This window comes from Sinohyriopsis cumingii, chromosome 1 (genome assembly GCF_028554795.1).
Source record: "Sinohyriopsis cumingii isolate HCF-2022 chromosome 1, ASM2855479v2, whole genome shotgun sequence".
Lineage (NCBI taxonomy): Eukaryota > Metazoa > Mollusca > Bivalvia > Unionida > Unionidae > Sinohyriopsis > Sinohyriopsis cumingii.
In genome coordinates, this window is record NC_142961.1 from 4057501 (window position 1) to 4076717 (window position 19217).

Below are 19217 nucleotides of genomic sequence, written 5' to 3' on the forward strand. Positions count from 1 at the left end.
TAATCACTTTCAACTAAACAATCAATCAGGAACAACTTAATCAATTTCAGCCAAACATTCAGTCAGGAACCACTTAATCAATTTCAACTAAACAACCAGGAACAACTTAATCAGTTTCAACCAAACAATCAGTCAAGAACCATGTTATCAATTTCAACCAAATAATTTATCAAAAACCACTTAATTTCAACCAGATATGGTGGGCTTTCACTTTTATTCAGAAAATGCTGATCCACTGTCAAATAAGGCTACCATTACTACATTACTAAAAACAGAAAAATCTTTTTAAGAATTTGTCCAAAATTGACAAACAGAATTGACAAAATTTTACAGAAAGCATGCTGGTATAGAGGGGTTTCACATTTGTACAATTGATGCCAATCCTCCATCAAGTATGGCCATCTTACGTAAATATTTTGAAACCTTAAAATGACTTTTTTTGAAATACTACATAACAGAATTCTGAGTAAATTTGATGGCATCCTGCCATAGAGGTAATTTAATTCTGTACAGATGATACTGATTCATTATTATTCATCATCAGACAGGATCAGCCAACATAATTTCATACTAGGAATCCATGACTCTTAGTCCACTACTATTTTATGTCACAGCCTCGGGCAAGAGGCTCCTCACCTTTCCATTGAACTTGTTGTTTTTTAGTTCTACTGGTCAAAAGAGCCTATGGTATGGTCTGATGTCCATCATCCATCTTAGCAAAAGTTGTTATTGCTATTCCTCCTATATTAACTGGAGGATTCTAATGGCACTTTTAACAGAGTTTGTTCTCAGTGAAAATGGTGATGAGACGATGTCCAGTATAACCACCACAGTGGCCACCTTGTAAATCTTGTTACCAATACTTCTCTGGAATTAAATTTAATATAGCCAGAGGGTTTTCACTAGAAGACTTCATGGTATGTCTAATTGGTACAAAGTGAAAATCGTTTTGATTTGATGTCTGATATGGCCACAACAGTAACTGTCTTGAAAATATTATCACTACTCCTCCTAAATGGCTGGTTGTATTGGCATGGGGTTTTACTAAACAACTAATGATGTAATTCAGGCATTCAGTATGTATGCAACAGTGGCCATCTTGAAAATCTTGTTATCACTATTGATCCTGAATGAATGGTCTTAGCGGCATGGATTTTTTCACCAAAAGACTTGTGATGTCTAGTTGGTCATAAGTGGAAATGGTCTGAATTCTAAAATGACTACTTCAATGTCTATCTCAAAAATCTTGTTACTTCACCTTAATGGCTGTTCATATCAGCATTGTGCTTTCATGAAGAGTTCTTGTGGTGTCTAGTTGCTACTGAATGGAAATGGTGCCAATCTGATATCAAAAATGGCCACCATGGCATCCATCTTGAAAATCATGTTATTATTGCTTCTCCAAAAACTTTCCATTTCAACATAAGACTTCTGCTGCCTTGTTGGTCCTAAATGAAAATGGTGCCAGGGCTGACTCCAATATGTCCACCAAAGCAACTATTTTGAAAATCTTGTCATAGCTGAAGAGTATCAAAGATATTTTCAACATGTCACAGTTAAAAGGAAGCAAGTCTTGAATTTCTGAAAATTCTTTTCAACTAATAGAGCATCAGTCCCTTCGTTTTTTTTATTATTTACTTTATTTTTGTTTTCTTATGAATTTTTTTTAATATATAATAAATAGCTTGATAAAGAGTTGCATACCCTCTGACTCCTGATCAAATTCATGTGAGGAACCAAAAATTTTCTTTCACTTCTTGTCTTGTTTAGAGTTTAACTTTCCAAACACAGAAGATACTTTCATAAAATGTTTCCCAAAGTTATCAGGACTAGCTGGTGTTTTTTTACCATAGCTATGTCTCCTTTCCTCAAGGTCTTGGTCACATCCACCTCTAGAATGGCTACCTTGATAGACATGCTGAAAATCTTTTTGTGGTTACAGATTATTTATGTGGGGTTTTCACCAAGCACTGTTGTGGTTACAGATAGATTATTTATGTGGGGTTTTCACCAAGCACTGTTGTGGTTACAGATAGATTATTTATGTGGGGTTTTCACCAAGCACTGTAGCGGTATGTAGCATGTTCTGAATGATCATCTGCAACTCAGCAAACAGCAACCATCTTGAAAATCTTATCACTACTTCTCCTAAATGAAAGGAGCCATTGACATACGGTTTTCACTAAAACACGTCTCGCAATACTTACCGTATTTTCCCGCATATATCCCGCAGATGCAGATAATCTGCACCCTCATATAGCCCGCGGGTTTTGGGGTTTTGTGTAAAAAAATCTTTGGCATAACCCGCACCTTTGTATAACCTGCAACCATAGATTGATGAACTTTTTTGTGTATGTTCACATTGTCTACCATTACTGTTTTTAGAAGGACCGAATTCGTCAATGCTCACACATGGATGACGAACGATACTACAACTACTACATTTTCACTCACCCGCCCAACATGCAACTTTGTATTTACGCTATCTAGTCAGTCGGCCCCGGTCCATATTCATCCCTCTGCATCAGTTCAAGTTAGTCACCCTGCCTCCACTATATTCCGGCTGGCAGCCGGCAGATTTGAATTTTGAAGCCAGGTACTTGTGAGCCGGATATGCAATGGTGTGAGGTCATGAGGCCGAATTCCACAATTGTCACTTTGGAATGTAGCTCGCATGACGTCAATTAACTACCGGTATTCAGGCTCAGTACACAGTGCTTGTGCGCGTAGGCTGTCTATAGGAGCTGTGCCTCAACTACAGGATACATAAATGCGGACATTTCTAAATAATCTTGTATTCTTTTTAATTGTAGATTCGAGTTTAAATAATTTCTTTCTGTTTAATTTAAAAAATGCCGAAACGAAAGTCTTACACAGCCGACTTCAAGCTAACTGCCATTGCGTATGCTGAAGTGCATGGCAATAGAGCCACAAGCAGAAAATTTGATATTGATGAGAGTGTAATCCGAGGTTGGAGAAAAGAAAAAGGAACATTGGAGAAGATGAATCCACGAAAACGTGCTCATCGCGGACCTAAAGCAAAATGGCCTTACCTTGAAGCTGACCTGAAGCAGTGGATCGTGGCCCAGCGGGAAAACAGCCGACCAGTCTCGACAGTTGCCATCAAACTGAAGGCCAAACTCATGGCGGCAGAGAAGCACATTGATGATTTTAAAGGAGGAGTGCATTGGGTATATAAATTTATGAAGAGGAACCAATTGTCAGTCAGAACACGAACGACCGTCGGCCCACGTCTACCCGAGAATTGGGAGAAGAAGATGGATGATTTTCGTGAATTCGTCACCAGGGAAATATATTGAAATATTATTATGTGTAAAAAATTTGTGATATAGCCCGCACCCTTATATAACCCGCACCCCCACCCCCCCCACCCCCGCCGCGGGGTTTGTAAAATCTGGTATAACCCGTGGGAAAATACGGTAGTTGGTTCTGAATGAAGATGGTGTAGATCTGTCCAACAAAATATCTGCACATTTATGAAGGATTTTTGAAAGTCAGACGTAATTGATCTTGGGGTAAAATCAGATGTTATTGCTTGCATTATTGCACTTCATTGTTCTTATGAAGAGAGTGACTTGCACATATGCAAGTAAATTTAGACCAGACCAGTTTTGTATTTAGTTGCGTTTCAGTATTAATCAGCTCTATGACATCGATGTTATGATCAAACTGTCTTGGCTTGGATTCTACCATGACTTGTGTGTTATGTGACAACAATACCAAATATAAACAGATGTGACAACAAAAACAAATGTAAACTGATTTTGATCAAACTCAGTATGTGGATATATCTGATAAATACTACGCCAATTAATAACTTTATGTTATGTTTTAGAACAATATATATAGATGTAAACCAAACTTAGGGCTGGTCCATTAAAACATACATGGAATCCTGGGAAGGCACTTTTAAATGGGGTACTCACCCATAGATCCTGTTTAGAATTTCTTATCATTTTAATATGAACACTGTGAAATCAAAATACCCTGGCATATATTTTTAAAAAACTGCCTTCCCTGGGTACCACGTATGTTTAAATGGAACAGCCCTTAGCATGTGGGTATATATTGACATTGAGATAAGTTCAGTGTATTTCATAATTATCAGAATTATTTTTCAGTCTGATATGGTTTTGTCAAATAATAGATGAATCGTATGTTAAACATTTCTTTTTATTATGAATTCTTGTTTGTAGATTTAGTGTCATTTTATAAAAACCTATCCAATCCAATCTTATGATGCTTTGCTAAGACCATAATGGTGGATGAAATCATCAATTAAACATCCCTCACCTGTATATAATATTTTGGGTTTCAAATATTTCCAAAAATAATGTAGTAACAAAACCATATGCTTGATTGGCAAAACAGCCTTGGATATTTAGGGATTGCTGGAACCTTGTCACATGCTACCATGCCAACAAAGTGATAGAGACAAATGAACAAGGTAGGAGTGTGTATTGTGATACATATTTGCAAGAAAAAAGCCAATGGAGGATACAGTATCTTGGTATGGAACTTATTTTCTTAAATCTTTTTGCTAAATTAGAGAAATGTATCTTAATAGCATACTACTATTTCTAATAATAATACACGTGGAATAATAATACATGTGGAATAATAATAATGATAATACTGTTTCATTTCATGGTACATAAATTTGTCATGACCAAGGTTTGAGAGTTGAACCAGCCTTATTAATTTGCCTGCCTATAAAGGTCACTTTTGCTTTTTCCCATGGGTGGCTGATGTAGAATATATGCATATATTGTAACGAATCTATGCTCTTAAAATACATAACAGAAAAGAGTGTAAAGCAACAAGCTTTGTAAAATTCAACAAATAATTTATTTCCCTAGAATACAAAGTAAAATGGGAAAAAAGAACTTGCAGTATTGCGAATTAAATCGCAAAATAATCCAAGAATTACAGACACAAGTCATAATAATTTAACGAGTTGAATAAAATTCAGTAGAAGTCCAGAATAAATTGAAAAACTGAATGTGTATGTGGTTGCTTATAGAGTGTTGATGTGTCAACAGACTTTTGTTGACTCACAGTAATATAATTCCAGGTTTGAATGCAGTATAAATTCCAGTAATTGTCTCTATCCAAGAATTTTATGGGTGCATTTTTTTTATTTCCAGCGAAAATAATTACTAGAATTCAATGATTTGAAGAAATAAAATTTTCCAGCCCATAAATTAAATACTGGACACAACATATAATACAACTTAAAACTGCTTGGTCTTAACCCTTTACCTCATACAGCATAGTTACAAAGTGTAGCATGTAACTTGTTACCTGTTCGACTCCATACGCATCGGCCTGCCTGTTAACTGTTAAGCAGTATAGTGTATGTTACGTTTAACAGCAATTTTAACCATTTTACATTATTGGTACACATCTTTTATGCGTGGAAAAATTTAAGACTAAAGTCCGATTGTTATAGCCGTTAATTATTTTTCAAGTCTATGAGACCGCGTGACCAACCGTAGCTGCCATTTCTCATGCTCAAAATTTACAAGTTTTTTGTCTGCATCTACATCACTAAGTCATCTGAATTTGATAATTAATAAAAACTAATTGCTGCCTACATCAGTATCAGAGCCTTTAACTTAAATACTTCGTAAGTACTGAATGAAATCCGCAACCTCCATTTTGGAGAGTGGAGATTACGAACCAGTTACTTTAAATAGCAGATATCGACCAGAGCATAAACAGGGACCACGTGATCTGACGTGTCATTCACAGAAATGAATGTAGTATTTTAATAGTGGGTTTTCCCTGAAGATGGTGCTATGAAAACCGGCTTAAAATGGCTGATGTTTACAGCAGATTTCAAAAGGCGCTTCCATGCAAATGGACTAGAGACATCAAAAGGCGTTTCCATGTGAATGGAGTAGAGGTGTCCAAAGGCGCTTGCATGAGGTAATGGACTAAAGCACAACTGAAAAAATCCTCTCAGTCACAAGACCTCGGGTCACAATTATCATTTTCTAAAAATTCCATTACCTAATGGAAAATAACCTTCTAGAATGATTCTGTTGTTTACAAAATATAAAACATAGCCTGGATTATGTAAAATATGCTAAGGAAATTCCAAAACCTAGACCTTGACCCAAATAAACATATTTACATCTATTACTAATAATACTCATTTTAAACCCATACTCATAGAGCATAATTTAGCTATGTATTAGTTGTTTACACAGAATAAAATTAAAAATCAATTTATGTCAAACAGAAATGAACTCAGTTTGCACAAGATCAAGTCCAACATATGTTACATTACAATAGCGTGTAATGAAATAAAATAAAATAAATAAATAATAAAAAAACCTAACAAACAATATAAATTAAATATACACAACTCTATATATATATATATATATATATATATATATATATATATATATATATATATATATATATATATATATATATATATATATTTATTTATTTGTGGAAGGGGAGGGAGATCCTTGTCTTTAGGGAAGGACTGAGAGAGTATTTTGGAGAAAGCTTTTTTACTAACAAATTTCTTTTCTTGACCTAAGTGTATCATGGCACATATTAAATCCTAGCAGGTGATGCACAACTCTTTTATAAATGTTGCAGGACTGTATAGTGTTATATTTATGTTGCAGGACTGTATAGTGTTATTTTTATGTTGCAGGACTGTATGGTGTTATTTTTATGTTGCAGGACTGTATGGTGTTACATTTATGTTGCAGGACTGTATGGTACCATATTTATGCTGCATGACTATATGATGTTATATTTACGTTGCAGGACTGTATGGTGTTATATTTATGTTGCAGGACTATGGTGTTATATTTATGTTGCAGGACTGTATGCTGTTGTTGTATGTATGCTGCAGGACTGTATGGTGTATTATTTATGCTGCAGGACTGTATGGTGTTGTATTTATTTTGCAGGACTGTATGGTGTTATATTTATTTTGCAGGACTACATGGTGTTATATTTATTTTGCAGGACTGTATGGTGTCATATTTTTTGCTGCATGTATATGGTGTTATATTTATGTTGCAGGACTGTATGATGTTATATTTATGTTACAGGACTATATGGTACTTATACCACAGTCATACTATGAGGCCACAATTCTACAGCAGCAAGTCAGCAGGCCCTGTGTTGCACCTAATGATCAGGGACCGTAAGTTCATCTTGTATTTACAGTTTTCATTGCAATTTATTAGATACTTATCACATAAATAAGTTAGCTTAGAATATATGACAAACAGCTTTTAAAATGTATACAGATCTCATCTTGATTTTTTTCTTCATTCAAGTTTTCTTTGTTAGCTAGTTCAATTTATCTAAGGAAGTTTTTAGTATATGTAAAATTTCTAATGATAAAGTATGATGATTCCTTCATCTTATCTTCATTATTGATCCACTTTGTTTTGCATCAACTCTTGAAACTATCCATTCTGATGAGATGCAGCTCAAAGAAACTGATCCAGTCATTTTGCTTGTTCTGTTTATTAAGGAAGAAAGGACCAATCATTGTGACTTCTAAGGATGGCACCATATTACATATTAGTTTCTCCAGTTTTCAAACCACTCACATGCAAGTTTTTTGTCATGCACGTGGATAATTATTATCATATTTAACCCAGGTAATGAGCTATCGGTACCTATTTAGTTGATGTAGAAAAAAACGTGTTTCCAAGTTCAGATTAATGATTATATTTGGCAACATCAGGAGCAAGCGAGATACAGAATGATGTGAACAGTTCAAAGCTTATGTGCCACTTGGCTACTGTGCATTCATCCATTGTAGACCTCCATCTACTTTCCTTATTTCCTATTTTTAGTAATGGTATATGACACATTTCAAGAAAACAGATGGGTTTCTTTGAATATGAAACCACATGTCACAGATTCATTGTATTTTGATACACGCTAAGGCAGTGGGCCAGTCTAAATAAAAATAATGTTGCAAATGTTAAACAAAATGGGCTTTATTGATGTGACTCATAGATGTTATATGACTGAAAAATGTTAGAGAAGAGTGATTTTGTTAAACTTAAGAACTTGTTGGATCAGGAAAAAGGACAGGTTAATAGCCATTTACAACTTTGGAAAGAAGAATCTGAGAGTGATGTAAAGGAACATTCAGACTGAGTGCATTGTCATGCTTATCGCAAAAGTTGTGAACTTGACTTTATGACCATTCAGCATAAGTTAGATATGTAGTCAAGTTAAAGTGATTGTTGTATATAAATAATTTATCAGTTTGTTTAATGTTTGTATTCTTGTACTAATCCAAATGAATTTAGCTGATTTGTGACAAGAATTTTAACTAACTGCAGATCCAGGTAAGTAGCAAACATTATGTATGTTTTTCATACAATTTCCTGTAATTGTGGCATGTAATATATAGATTGCTCTTTTTATGCTCAGATTACAATTTTTGCTAATTATATTAGTAATAATTATGCTTTGATCTCTTGGGGTTTGCATGTATGAACCTACAACAAGGCAGTTCAGTTTCACATCTGATACAATTTCCCTTTGATCACATACCCTGGTAACTAATCATTAGTTCTGACAACTACCTGGTAGATACAGCTGAGAAGGTGGCTTCCTAGCTCAAGATAATTCATGTTCATTAGTAATTTCCTGTGCTCAGAAGATAAATATCTTAAGAATTCAAAATTTCCATCAATATCACTCTGCCTTCATTAGTGACTAATATTACTCACATGATACAAGGAGACTGGTGTAGATGGTGGTAATTCAAGTCACCAGTTGCCTCATATCATAATACTGTTATAAATGGTATTATGATATGAGGCAACTGGTGACTTGAAACTCATATGATCAACAGTAGTCGCTGATGATATTGCCAGAAATTTTGATTTCTTAAGATATTTATGCTCTGTGTATGTTTACTAAAATTTTACAGCCCTAAGACAGACAGAGAAAACTTTCTGACAGATAAGTGGATACGATTCTGAGGCACTTTCACCATAATGTGATCATATAGATGTAACAGATATACAAGTGTTTGATAAACGCAATTGGATTGTTTGAGAAGAAGCTACTGATATCCGATAAATTTCTATTATTCTAATGTGTGTAAATTTATCTTGCTCCTTTCTTCAACAGATGTGTTCACTACAACTACCCAAATATAGGAACTGACTACCCCATTGTGTTTGGAGAGAATGGCTACATTATTGATGGAGATAAACGACATCCTGTCAGTGTCTTTGGCAACCAGAACATTCTGGATGACCTAGGCATTACATCCATGGCTGTCCTTGACCCATCACAGGTCAGAGCAATTTTTGTATGACTTTTAAAGTCTTTATTCATGTCTCAGTTTTCATGCGAAGAAAAAAATACTGGCGCACAGAAAGTAATGATTTTAAATTATAGCTTTTAAACCTGTTTTTCGAGACCAACCCTTTTGCCAAAAGGCTCCTCACATTACAGGTTTGTGCAAGATGATCAGTTTACAAGGTCAGAACTGAACAAGGCTTAAGGAAATAAATCCTCAGTTTACTGTACATGCATTCAAAATTCCTGTTACAACATTACATTCAGCTGATCTAACAAATTTTATATAGCAATAAAGATATATATATATATACACACACACACACACACACACACACACACACATATATACCAATGAATGAAAGAAATAAATAGCCATTTGATTCAGAAACAAAATAAATTTATTGAAAGAGAAAAGCCAGACGTTTTATTTATGAGTGACATAAAGAGATAAACTTGATCAACGAAGGATTTACTACAGTGAACTGTCTTAAAAAATTAATTTTGTAACAACTCCCCCCAAGTGGATAACCATTATGACATTATGAGTTTTCATGAAAAGACTTCTTATGATGTCTACTTGTCCAAAATGAAAATGATTCAATGCTGATGCCCACACCAGCTAATTTAAAAATCTTGCTGATGCTGAGGATTATCAGAAATGGTTTCAATCTTGATACTGCCAAGGAAGAAATGGCCTTAACTTTAATTGCTGAAAATCCTTTTTGCGCAGTAGAGCAGCATTCATTTCAAGGGATGCTTGTTAATTGTCATGGTTGCTGGTTATGTTCTGCAGGTGGTCACTCATGATAGTGAATTTATATAATAAAATCAATTGTGCCCGACTATTGTGGTCATAAGTGTCACATGGTAGTTGAGGTCACTGAAGATAGGTTTTACTGTATTACATTTTAAATTTTTCAAATAGTGATTATATTGCATTGCCAGCAATTACAGGATATTTGGATGCAGTCTCTGTTTCATGTATACACTAATTACAGGATATTTGGAGGTAGTCTATTTTTCTATATAGTAATATAGGATATTTGGAGACCATGACTATTTCATCTATATAGTAATTACATGATATTTGGAGGCTGTCTCTGTTTCATCTATACAGTAATTACATGATATTTGGAGGCTGTCTCTATTTCATCTATACAGTAATTACATGATATTTGGAGGCTGTCTCTGTTTCATCTATACAGTAATAATAGGATATTTGGAGACAGTCACTATTTCATCTATACAGTAATTAAAGGATATATGGAAGCAGTTTCTATTTCATCTATACAATAATTACAGGATATGTGGAAGCAGTCTTTATTTCATCTATACAGTAATTACAGGATATTTGGAAGCAGTCTCTATTTCATCTATACAGTAATTACAGGATATTTTTTGGAGGCTGTGTCTATATCATCTATACAGTAATTGCAGGATATTTGGAAGCAGTCTCTATTTCATCTATACAGTAATTACAGGATATTTGGAGGCAGTCTCTATTTCATCTATACAGTAATTACAAGATATTTGGAGACTGTCTATATCATCTATACAGTAATTACAGGATATTTGGAGGCAGTCTCTATTTCATCTATACAGTAATTACAGGATATATGGAAGCAGTCTCTATATCATCTATACAGTAATTGCAGGATATTTGGAAGCAGTCTCTATTTCATTTATACAGTAATTACAGGATATATGGAGGCATTCTCTATTTCATCTATACAGTAATTGCAGGATATTTGGAAGCAGTCTCTATTTCATTTATACAGTAATTACAGGATATATGGAGGCATTCTCTATTTCATCTATACAGAAATTACAGGATATTTGGAGGCAGTCTCTATTTCATCTATACAGTAATTACAAGATATTTGGAGACTGTCTATATCATCTATACAGAAATTACAGGATATTTGGAGGCAGTCTCTATTTCATCTATACAGTAATTACAGGATATTTGGAGGCAGTCTCTATTTCATCTATACAGTAATTACAAGATATTTGGAGACTGTCTATATCATCTATACAGAAATTACAGGATATTTGGAGGCAGTCTCTATTTCATCTATACAGTAATTACAGGATATTTGGAGGCAGTCTCTTTTTCATCTATACAGTAATTACAAGATATTTGGAGACTGTCTATATCATCTATACAGAAATTACAGGATATTTGGAGGCAGTCTCTATTTCATCTATACAGTAATTACAGGATATTTGGAGGCAGTCTCTATTTCATCTATACAGTAATTACAGGATATTTGGAGGCAGTCTCTATTTCATCTATACAGTAATTACAGGATATATGGAAGCAGTCTCTATATCATCTATACAGTAGAAACAAGGTACATTTTGTCAGCAATAGTTACTGGTTACAGTTATAGGATGTTATTCTGTGTTCACAGAAGTGTCTTGTAAAAAGTACAGTGATTGCATTGTGAGCTGAAGCCATTGCATGACATTTATGAAGTTTATAGCTGGCTTCAGAGGCGGGTGAAGAGTTGAGGAAATGAGAAACATTCTCTGCTTGAAATATAAAACAATTTCATAATGTTGTAGATTGTTATTTATATATTGTTTTAATTGATGGTGTTATTTATATATTGTTTTAATTGATGGAATTTAAAGATCATGTATTGACTTGCTGTTATAGTCTGTGCCACATCTAAAAGGCAGAGATAAATAAAATGTGGTTTAATTTTGTTTATACTAGCATGTACAAAAAGTATGTTTTGTTTAAAAGCCAAATTCTAAAAAGTGTAAATTTATGCAATATAATATTTGGAAAAATATATTTGAGATGCAAGAAATTTAAGGAATTGTGAAAAGGGGGCACTTTATTGTACATATTTTTTTTTTATCATTACAGAGGGTTCTGCATCTTGATATGAATGTTCCCAAGCCAGGCCACTATGTGATGGTCTTGAACTACTACTCTGAGGGGAACGGCACCCAGCATCTGTTATTTGATATTGGAGACCAGCAGGCAACTGCCATTCTGTACAACTGTCAATACAGGTGTGTTGATACTTTGGACACTAGTGAAATTACTCAATTAGAAGTCAAGTCCATCTGCAACAACATAGATCATAATCTGACATTACATAATCCATCAGCAGATCAGGGTCTGTATTATTTGTACTATTGATTGCTCCTAAGAAACAGCATAGACCCATATGTGCTGGCACATTATGCAGTGGCCAATCAGGTATGTGTGATTTGCTGTTGGAGTATAGATGGTATACATTTCTTCTTGGAATAAATTAGGATTATCAGATTCCATTACACAACAAAATGTGATGGGTATAAAATTACACTCAAAGTGCCTGTTTAGTGGCAAAAAATTGCAAATAATAGTAGACAAATTCAAGAGCTGGTTATATTTATTACTTCTTCAGTGCTTTTTATTACTCTCAATTTATTACTCTCAATTTATTTTTTAGGCCTATTCATAAATCCCCCATTTTATCTGGGAAAAGTTTTATTTTGTAGAACTTTTTATTGTCAATCTGAATATGTCAAAAATAGCTAAATCTAATGACTTGAAGTCTGTTACATTGAAGTTTTAGAATTACAAGTCCAGACTATACTGTTTATTATAAGTATCCATAGTAACATAGCCTTGAAGGTGGTGATTACGAAAATTCTGAATGAAATGAATTAGGTGTAAAATTATAATGCATTCATAATTTAGTAAGATTTATTCATATTAATTGAATCAGCATTCATAGATCTTTTTATATTAAGTTTTCTATAATGTGTCTGAGTTATTTTACTTCAGGACTCTCCACCATACTTATCCTTTTTTCACTATTTTAGCATTTTTTAAACATTACATTGGCACTATATAGACAGTGTTGACATGCCATTAATTCCTAATGCATATTCTCCATCTCAGTTTTTTACCTTATTTTCTATTTATATTCACTAAATAATAATAATAATAATGACTAAATATTAATAATAGTTACTAAATGATAATAAATATTGACTAAATAATAATAATATTGACTTAGTAATAATAATAATTTTGATATTGCAAATATTGATTGCTATATATTTTTTCCATAAAATCTGTCAGTCAGTCAGTCTGTCCTTGTCTAGATATTGCTCCATCTTTCTAAACTTGTATCTGTTATTTCTTAGCTGTTGTCTATTATTTTACCTACTAATTATGCTGTGCTAAGTTATTTGATTGTTTAGAATTAAAGATTTTCTGATAAAATTGGCATGCATATTCCAGTATACTGAAGTCAGACAAAAAATGGAAATGTTATAGCAAGATGAACTTGTACATGTTATATAGACCTGTTGTCAGAGTTCAGTCAGGGTTGACTCCAACAGACAAGTTCAGTCATGGTTGACTCCAACAGACAAATGTTACAGAGATGACTGTGTAATGAGTCTCATAATCTAAATGGCCTGCTCTTCATTAGGATGACCAGTAAGTGATTCTTAGCTGTAAATTGTCCAGATCTCTTTATCAAATACAGCATAATAAAAGTTTGTACATACATTCTAATTGTGTCTGGTTTCAAAGATCAACTTTCCAGATAACTTGTCAAGAACTTGTCAATTTCAGTTCCCTATGTCGCCAAATCCTGACAGGCTTTGATGAGATGGTTAGTCAGTTTAACTTCACTGGAGGATCTGTTCATATCAAGATAACAGGGGACGAAAACATCAATGCAGCAATTGTAAGTCTCTATCTTTTAGGATGTAAACAAAAAAATTATGTATGTTTTGAATTATGACATTGTTAATTGCTAGAGATTTTGAGTCATTTGACTTTTAATTGTATTAAATACATACATGCCAACCATTATGCTTTTAGCATAATTATTATGCTTTTTATCACCAAATTACCTATTCCTCTAGTCTGTATGATGTATGCCTTTTGGGTAAATTAAAAACTAAAATAAAAATAAAGCAATAAAAAGTTATTTTTGTCATTTTTATTATCACTTCATTAATTCCACTCATAAATTTGAGAATATTCTTAAAAAGGTGACTGCTGCATAAGAATAGCATAAATGTACTTTCCTTTTTTGCTATTTATATGACCCATTTAAAAAATAATAGATGGGTTTCTTCAAATGTGAACTTTGCATCAGATTCATTATATTGATAAGCTTGTTAAGTTGTGAACCAGTCTGTACTTTTAAAGAAAAATGGTGTCATATGTTAAGTGAAACTCTTTATGGTGTGAGTTGTGCATGTTATATGACAGAAAATGTTAGAGCAGATGGATCTTTTCCAACTATAAGACATGTCAGATCCGAAGAAGGACAAATCAGCACTGCTTTATAAACTTTAAAAGGAGAGTAATACAGCATTCTGAGCACCTGACCTCATTGCCGATTTCCAGTTCATGATAATTCAGCAAAAGTTACACATGTAGGCTCATTAATGAGTGCTGAATATAAATATTTTTCAGTACATTTTGTGCATTTATTCTGGTTCTAATGCCTGTTGTGATAAGAACTTTGATCAGCAGCAGAACCAGGGTAGTAGTAAAAATGTATTTGTTTCATATGTGCTGTAATTCAGGCATATAATATTTAGATTATTAAGCTTTTGAGGAGAATATGCTTTCTTATTCATGCTAAGACCATCTTTGTAACTTTTTTGTTTGTTTTTCCAGGAGTCAGTTGTAGCAATTCCCTACACAGACTGGTCCATTGGCTATGTTCGTCCTAGCATTGTTTGCATAAGGATCAATGGAAAGTAAGTCTTTTGAGGAATTTTTCCCTATGTTAGGACTGACCATTCATTTTTAGTCAGGGGGCTGAGATTTTTGATCTATCCAGGATTGTTTTTGTCATCTTCATCTGGTAGTATAATTTTGTTGTCACCACTTCTTTTAAACTACTTTAGGATTGTAGAAAGAATATTGTTACCTGCTACAGCCATTTGTAGTCAGTGAAATTAAGAAAGATACCTTTCTTTGATCATGTGACTCTGGTCCAGAAGTAATTCGTTTGATGGAGGCCTCATGATAGGTATCTTGTCTTAGTTTCATTTACTTTAGGATTGATATGAAACTTTGCACACACATTCTTCTCATGGCATCTTTGGTCCTAAATGAAAATGGTGCCATGTGGATATCCAGTAAGGCCATCAGTTTCCATATATAATAAGAGAGAGAGAGGGAGATTTTGTGAAATATGTAAGAAAATATTCTTCTTAACAAATTTGATATGTTAACGTTTTTCATGAATGTTTAACATTTTTCATGAATGTCTGAAATGACTTCATTGCTCAATTATTAAAAATGATTACAAGAAGAAATTAGCAAACTTGCTTTGAATTGTTATAAAAACAAAATTACCCAGTATAACATTAGTCCTTTCATGGGAATCTTGTTTCACACTTACAGTGGATTTGGGTGTGGTAGGAGCAGGAGGGGTTAGTAAATTCATCCTAACACTAGATATGTGCTAAGACATGAAATTTTGAAAACCTTGCAAAAGTCAATTTTCCCTGTATTTCACGCTCCATTGACTAGTTTACTCTTGTGTAGATTTCAATACAGGGTCATAGAAAAAGGAAAGTGCAGGGCATTCATGTTTTTTAATATTTTTTGTTTCTTTCATGTTTGTATGGGTTTATTTTCATGCCAGCTTTGTCTGTTTGCACCACGTGTGTCAACTTTCCATTTGTGATGGTGGCATGGATGGTTTATGTCATCAACTTAGTGGTTTGGTTTTTGAGAGTTATGTGACATAATAACAGCATAGTTTGCAGGCATTTACATCCTTTGCGTAGATAGCAGGCAGTACATGTAGCAGTTATCAGGCAATGAGCAGTTTGCAAGCAATGCACCAATCATTAGTTTGCAGGCAGTATATCATAGATTACTTTGCATGCAATACATGCAAGTGGTTTGCAGGCAGCACATTATAGATTACTTTATACAATACATGCAAATAGTTTGCAGGCAGTACATCATAGATGACTTTGCATGCAATATATGTAAGTAGTTTGCAGGCATTACATCATAGATTACTTTGCATGCAATACATGCAAATAGTTTGCAGGCAGTACATTTAGATTACTTTATACAATACATGCAAGTAGTTTTCAGGCAGTACATCATAGATTACTTTATACAATACATGCAGATAGTTTGCAGGCAGTACATCATAGATTATACAATACATGCAAGTAGTTTGCAGGCAGTACATCATATATTACTTTATACAATACATGCAAGTAGTTTGCAGGCAGTACATCACAGATTACTTTGCATGCAATACATGCAAGTAGTTTGCAGGTAGTACATCATAGATTACTTTGCATACAATACATGCAAATAATTTGCAGGTAGTACATCATAGGTTACTTTATACAATACATGCAAATAATTTGCAGGCAGTACATCATAGATTACTTTATGCAATATATGCAAGTAGTTTTCAGGCAGTACATCATAGATTATTTTATGCAATACATGCAAATAATTTGCAGGCAGTACATGATAGTTTACTTTGCATACAATACATGCAAATAATTTGCAGGCAGTACATTACTAATTTTCAGGCAATACATTAAGAAGTTTGAAGGTAAAACATAAATGGTGTTAACAGCTAATACTGGTGCATTTTGAATGCAAGACAAGGTTTTCTGTGGACCTCTCATATTTAGATGGTTGAACCTTCAACTGACTTAAAAATATCAACATTTATTTTTGAGTTATCAGAGCACAGGGAACACAAGCCTACAACAAAAAAATAAAGTAATTTACATTCAGTAATATTTTCATTGTACAGATGTATAACAGGGAACACAAGCCTACAACAAAATAATAAAGTAATTTACATTCAGTAATATTTTCATTGTACAGATGTATAACGGGCAGATACTCCACTCCAGTGGGTTCAGTGCGGATCGAATTTGAAGCCCCTCCAAATGAAAATCTCAAGACAGAAACTCGTCCCCCAGGGATACTGGAATCTGATGTCGGGTTGGTTAGGCTAAATAATACCCTGGTGAGTACAAGAAGCATCTCCATCAACCAACTTGAAATTCTTAATGTCCAGCAGATTTTAATTTAGGCCCTGCTCAGTGCTATGGTAATCACATTCCCAGCCATCCTGTAATTGTCTTTTGCAATATAACATTACTAGTATTTATTGGACTTTAAGCAATATTGTGTGCAGCTTTATATTGGTGAGCATGGGTCATTGGTTCTGAAAAATGACATTAAACCCCACAACAGCAACATTATACTGGTGAGACATGCAAAGAGTTCAATTTTCAGCCATTTTGTCCTTATTTATGGCCTCTGATTGCTTGATCTCTTTCATTTCAACAACATAACTTTACCATGGATGTTTGGATTTCAATCAAATTTGGCTTGCAACTTTTATTTTGATGAGAAAATATATTCTAGTATTTCATAACATCATTTACTGGAGTTGTACCCCCTGATATTACCTCTTCCTAGCATTAGAAGGAACAAAGTTCCATAATGCCACATCAGCATTAAGGATAGTTATGGCCCCTGAATGAGCATTGTCCAAACTCTGGGTTTCACAACAAAAGTTCCAGACCATTACATAGACCCTTATTGGCTGTCACTGATGTGTCAGCTAATCTCAGTCTGCAAAACATGGATTATGAATTGCCACAGCAATATGTGATAGCACAACTGGGTCTGTGGTTTCTGTTGTTGGTGTGTTATATGTGAGCAACAAGGTAGACCTTTTATATCATTGAGTCCAAGTGGTGTATGTAAAATTAATACTTATGTACAATCTCTGTGCATTTATTTGTATACTAGTGTTTGAATCTCAAAGGAGCCATATGATTGGGGACCATTGGTTTTCATCACCAGACTTGGTGTATCCTTCCTTCAGGTGGGGTTGAAATCAGGTTGGATCAGAGAGTCAATATGACGACATGGGTGGGTTACTCCCCTTGGACATTTGTAATTACTTTCACATGTGGATGGTAATATAAAACTACACTACGTTTTGTATTTTCTTAAAAGTACTTTGATAATTGCAATTGGAAACTGATTAATTGTAGTCTTTAGTTTCAGGTAATGTTGATTTATTGTACAAGAAAATTGCAGACCTTTGTATTAATTTTCAGAACACGTGTGCTGATGTGTCATTGTAGTAGTACTATGTGTATGAGTTTTGTAATTCAAGTAGGTTGGTTAATAGGAGAGGTGTTGGCATGGGGAAGGTTTGGTTTGGTGCTTTATGGCACATCTACACAAGTAGGTTATTGAGTGCCAGGGCAGATGGAGTAAAGTACTTTGTCGAAGGACACACCATGGTAGCTGACACTGGCAGCTCTGATTGTAGTATAACTCTGGCACGTTAACCACAGAGCTGATGTGGCTTTGGCCAGGGGTAGACCTAATTAGCAACAGATTAACAGTCTCCTTTTCTGCATTGTGTTTCAGTCTGTGATTGAGATCTCAGGGTCAAGCCGGTCACCCACACAGCACAGAATGGTGGTCCACTACTACATGCCCACAGGCACTGGTCCCAGTATCAGAGTCAGCATATTTGCTAATGGAGAGGAGTACAAAGGTAAATCACTCTAACCCTAACACTGGTCCCAGTATCAGAGTCAGCATATTTGCTAATGGAGAGGAGTACAAAGGTAAATCACTCTAACCCTAACACTGGTCCCAGTATCAGAGTCAGCATCTTTGCTAATGGAGAGGAGTACAAAGGTAAATCACTCTAACCCTAACACTGGTCCCAGTATCAGAGTCAGCATATTTGCTAATGGAGAGGAGTACAAAGGTAAATCACTCTAACCCTAACACTGGTCCCAGTATCAGAGTCAGCATCTTTGCTAATGGAGAGGAGTACAAAGGTAAATCACTCTAACCCTAACACTGGTCC

At 34.3% G+C, this 19217-nt stretch overlaps 1 protein-coding gene across 1 annotated transcript in view; it reads left to right on the forward strand.

Annotated features, from left to right (window-relative positions):
* LOC149806331 (laminin subunit alpha-like) overlaps positions 1-19217 on the forward strand; it is a 246986-nt gene that overhangs the window by 65666 nt on the left and 162103 nt on the right. The window contains exons 19-25 of the mRNA XM_089951669.1: positions 7107-7201; positions 9163-9331; positions 12218-12366; positions 13931-14045; positions 14993-15075; positions 17195-17339; positions 18767-18896. Of these exons, the coding sequence (XP_089807795.1) occupies positions 7107-7201; positions 9163-9331; positions 12218-12366; positions 13931-14045; positions 14993-15075; positions 17195-17339; positions 18767-18896 (886 nt within the window). The remainder of the gene's footprint in view (positions 1-7106; positions 7202-9162; positions 9332-12217; positions 12367-13930; positions 14046-14992; positions 15076-17194; positions 17340-18766; positions 18897-19217) is intronic.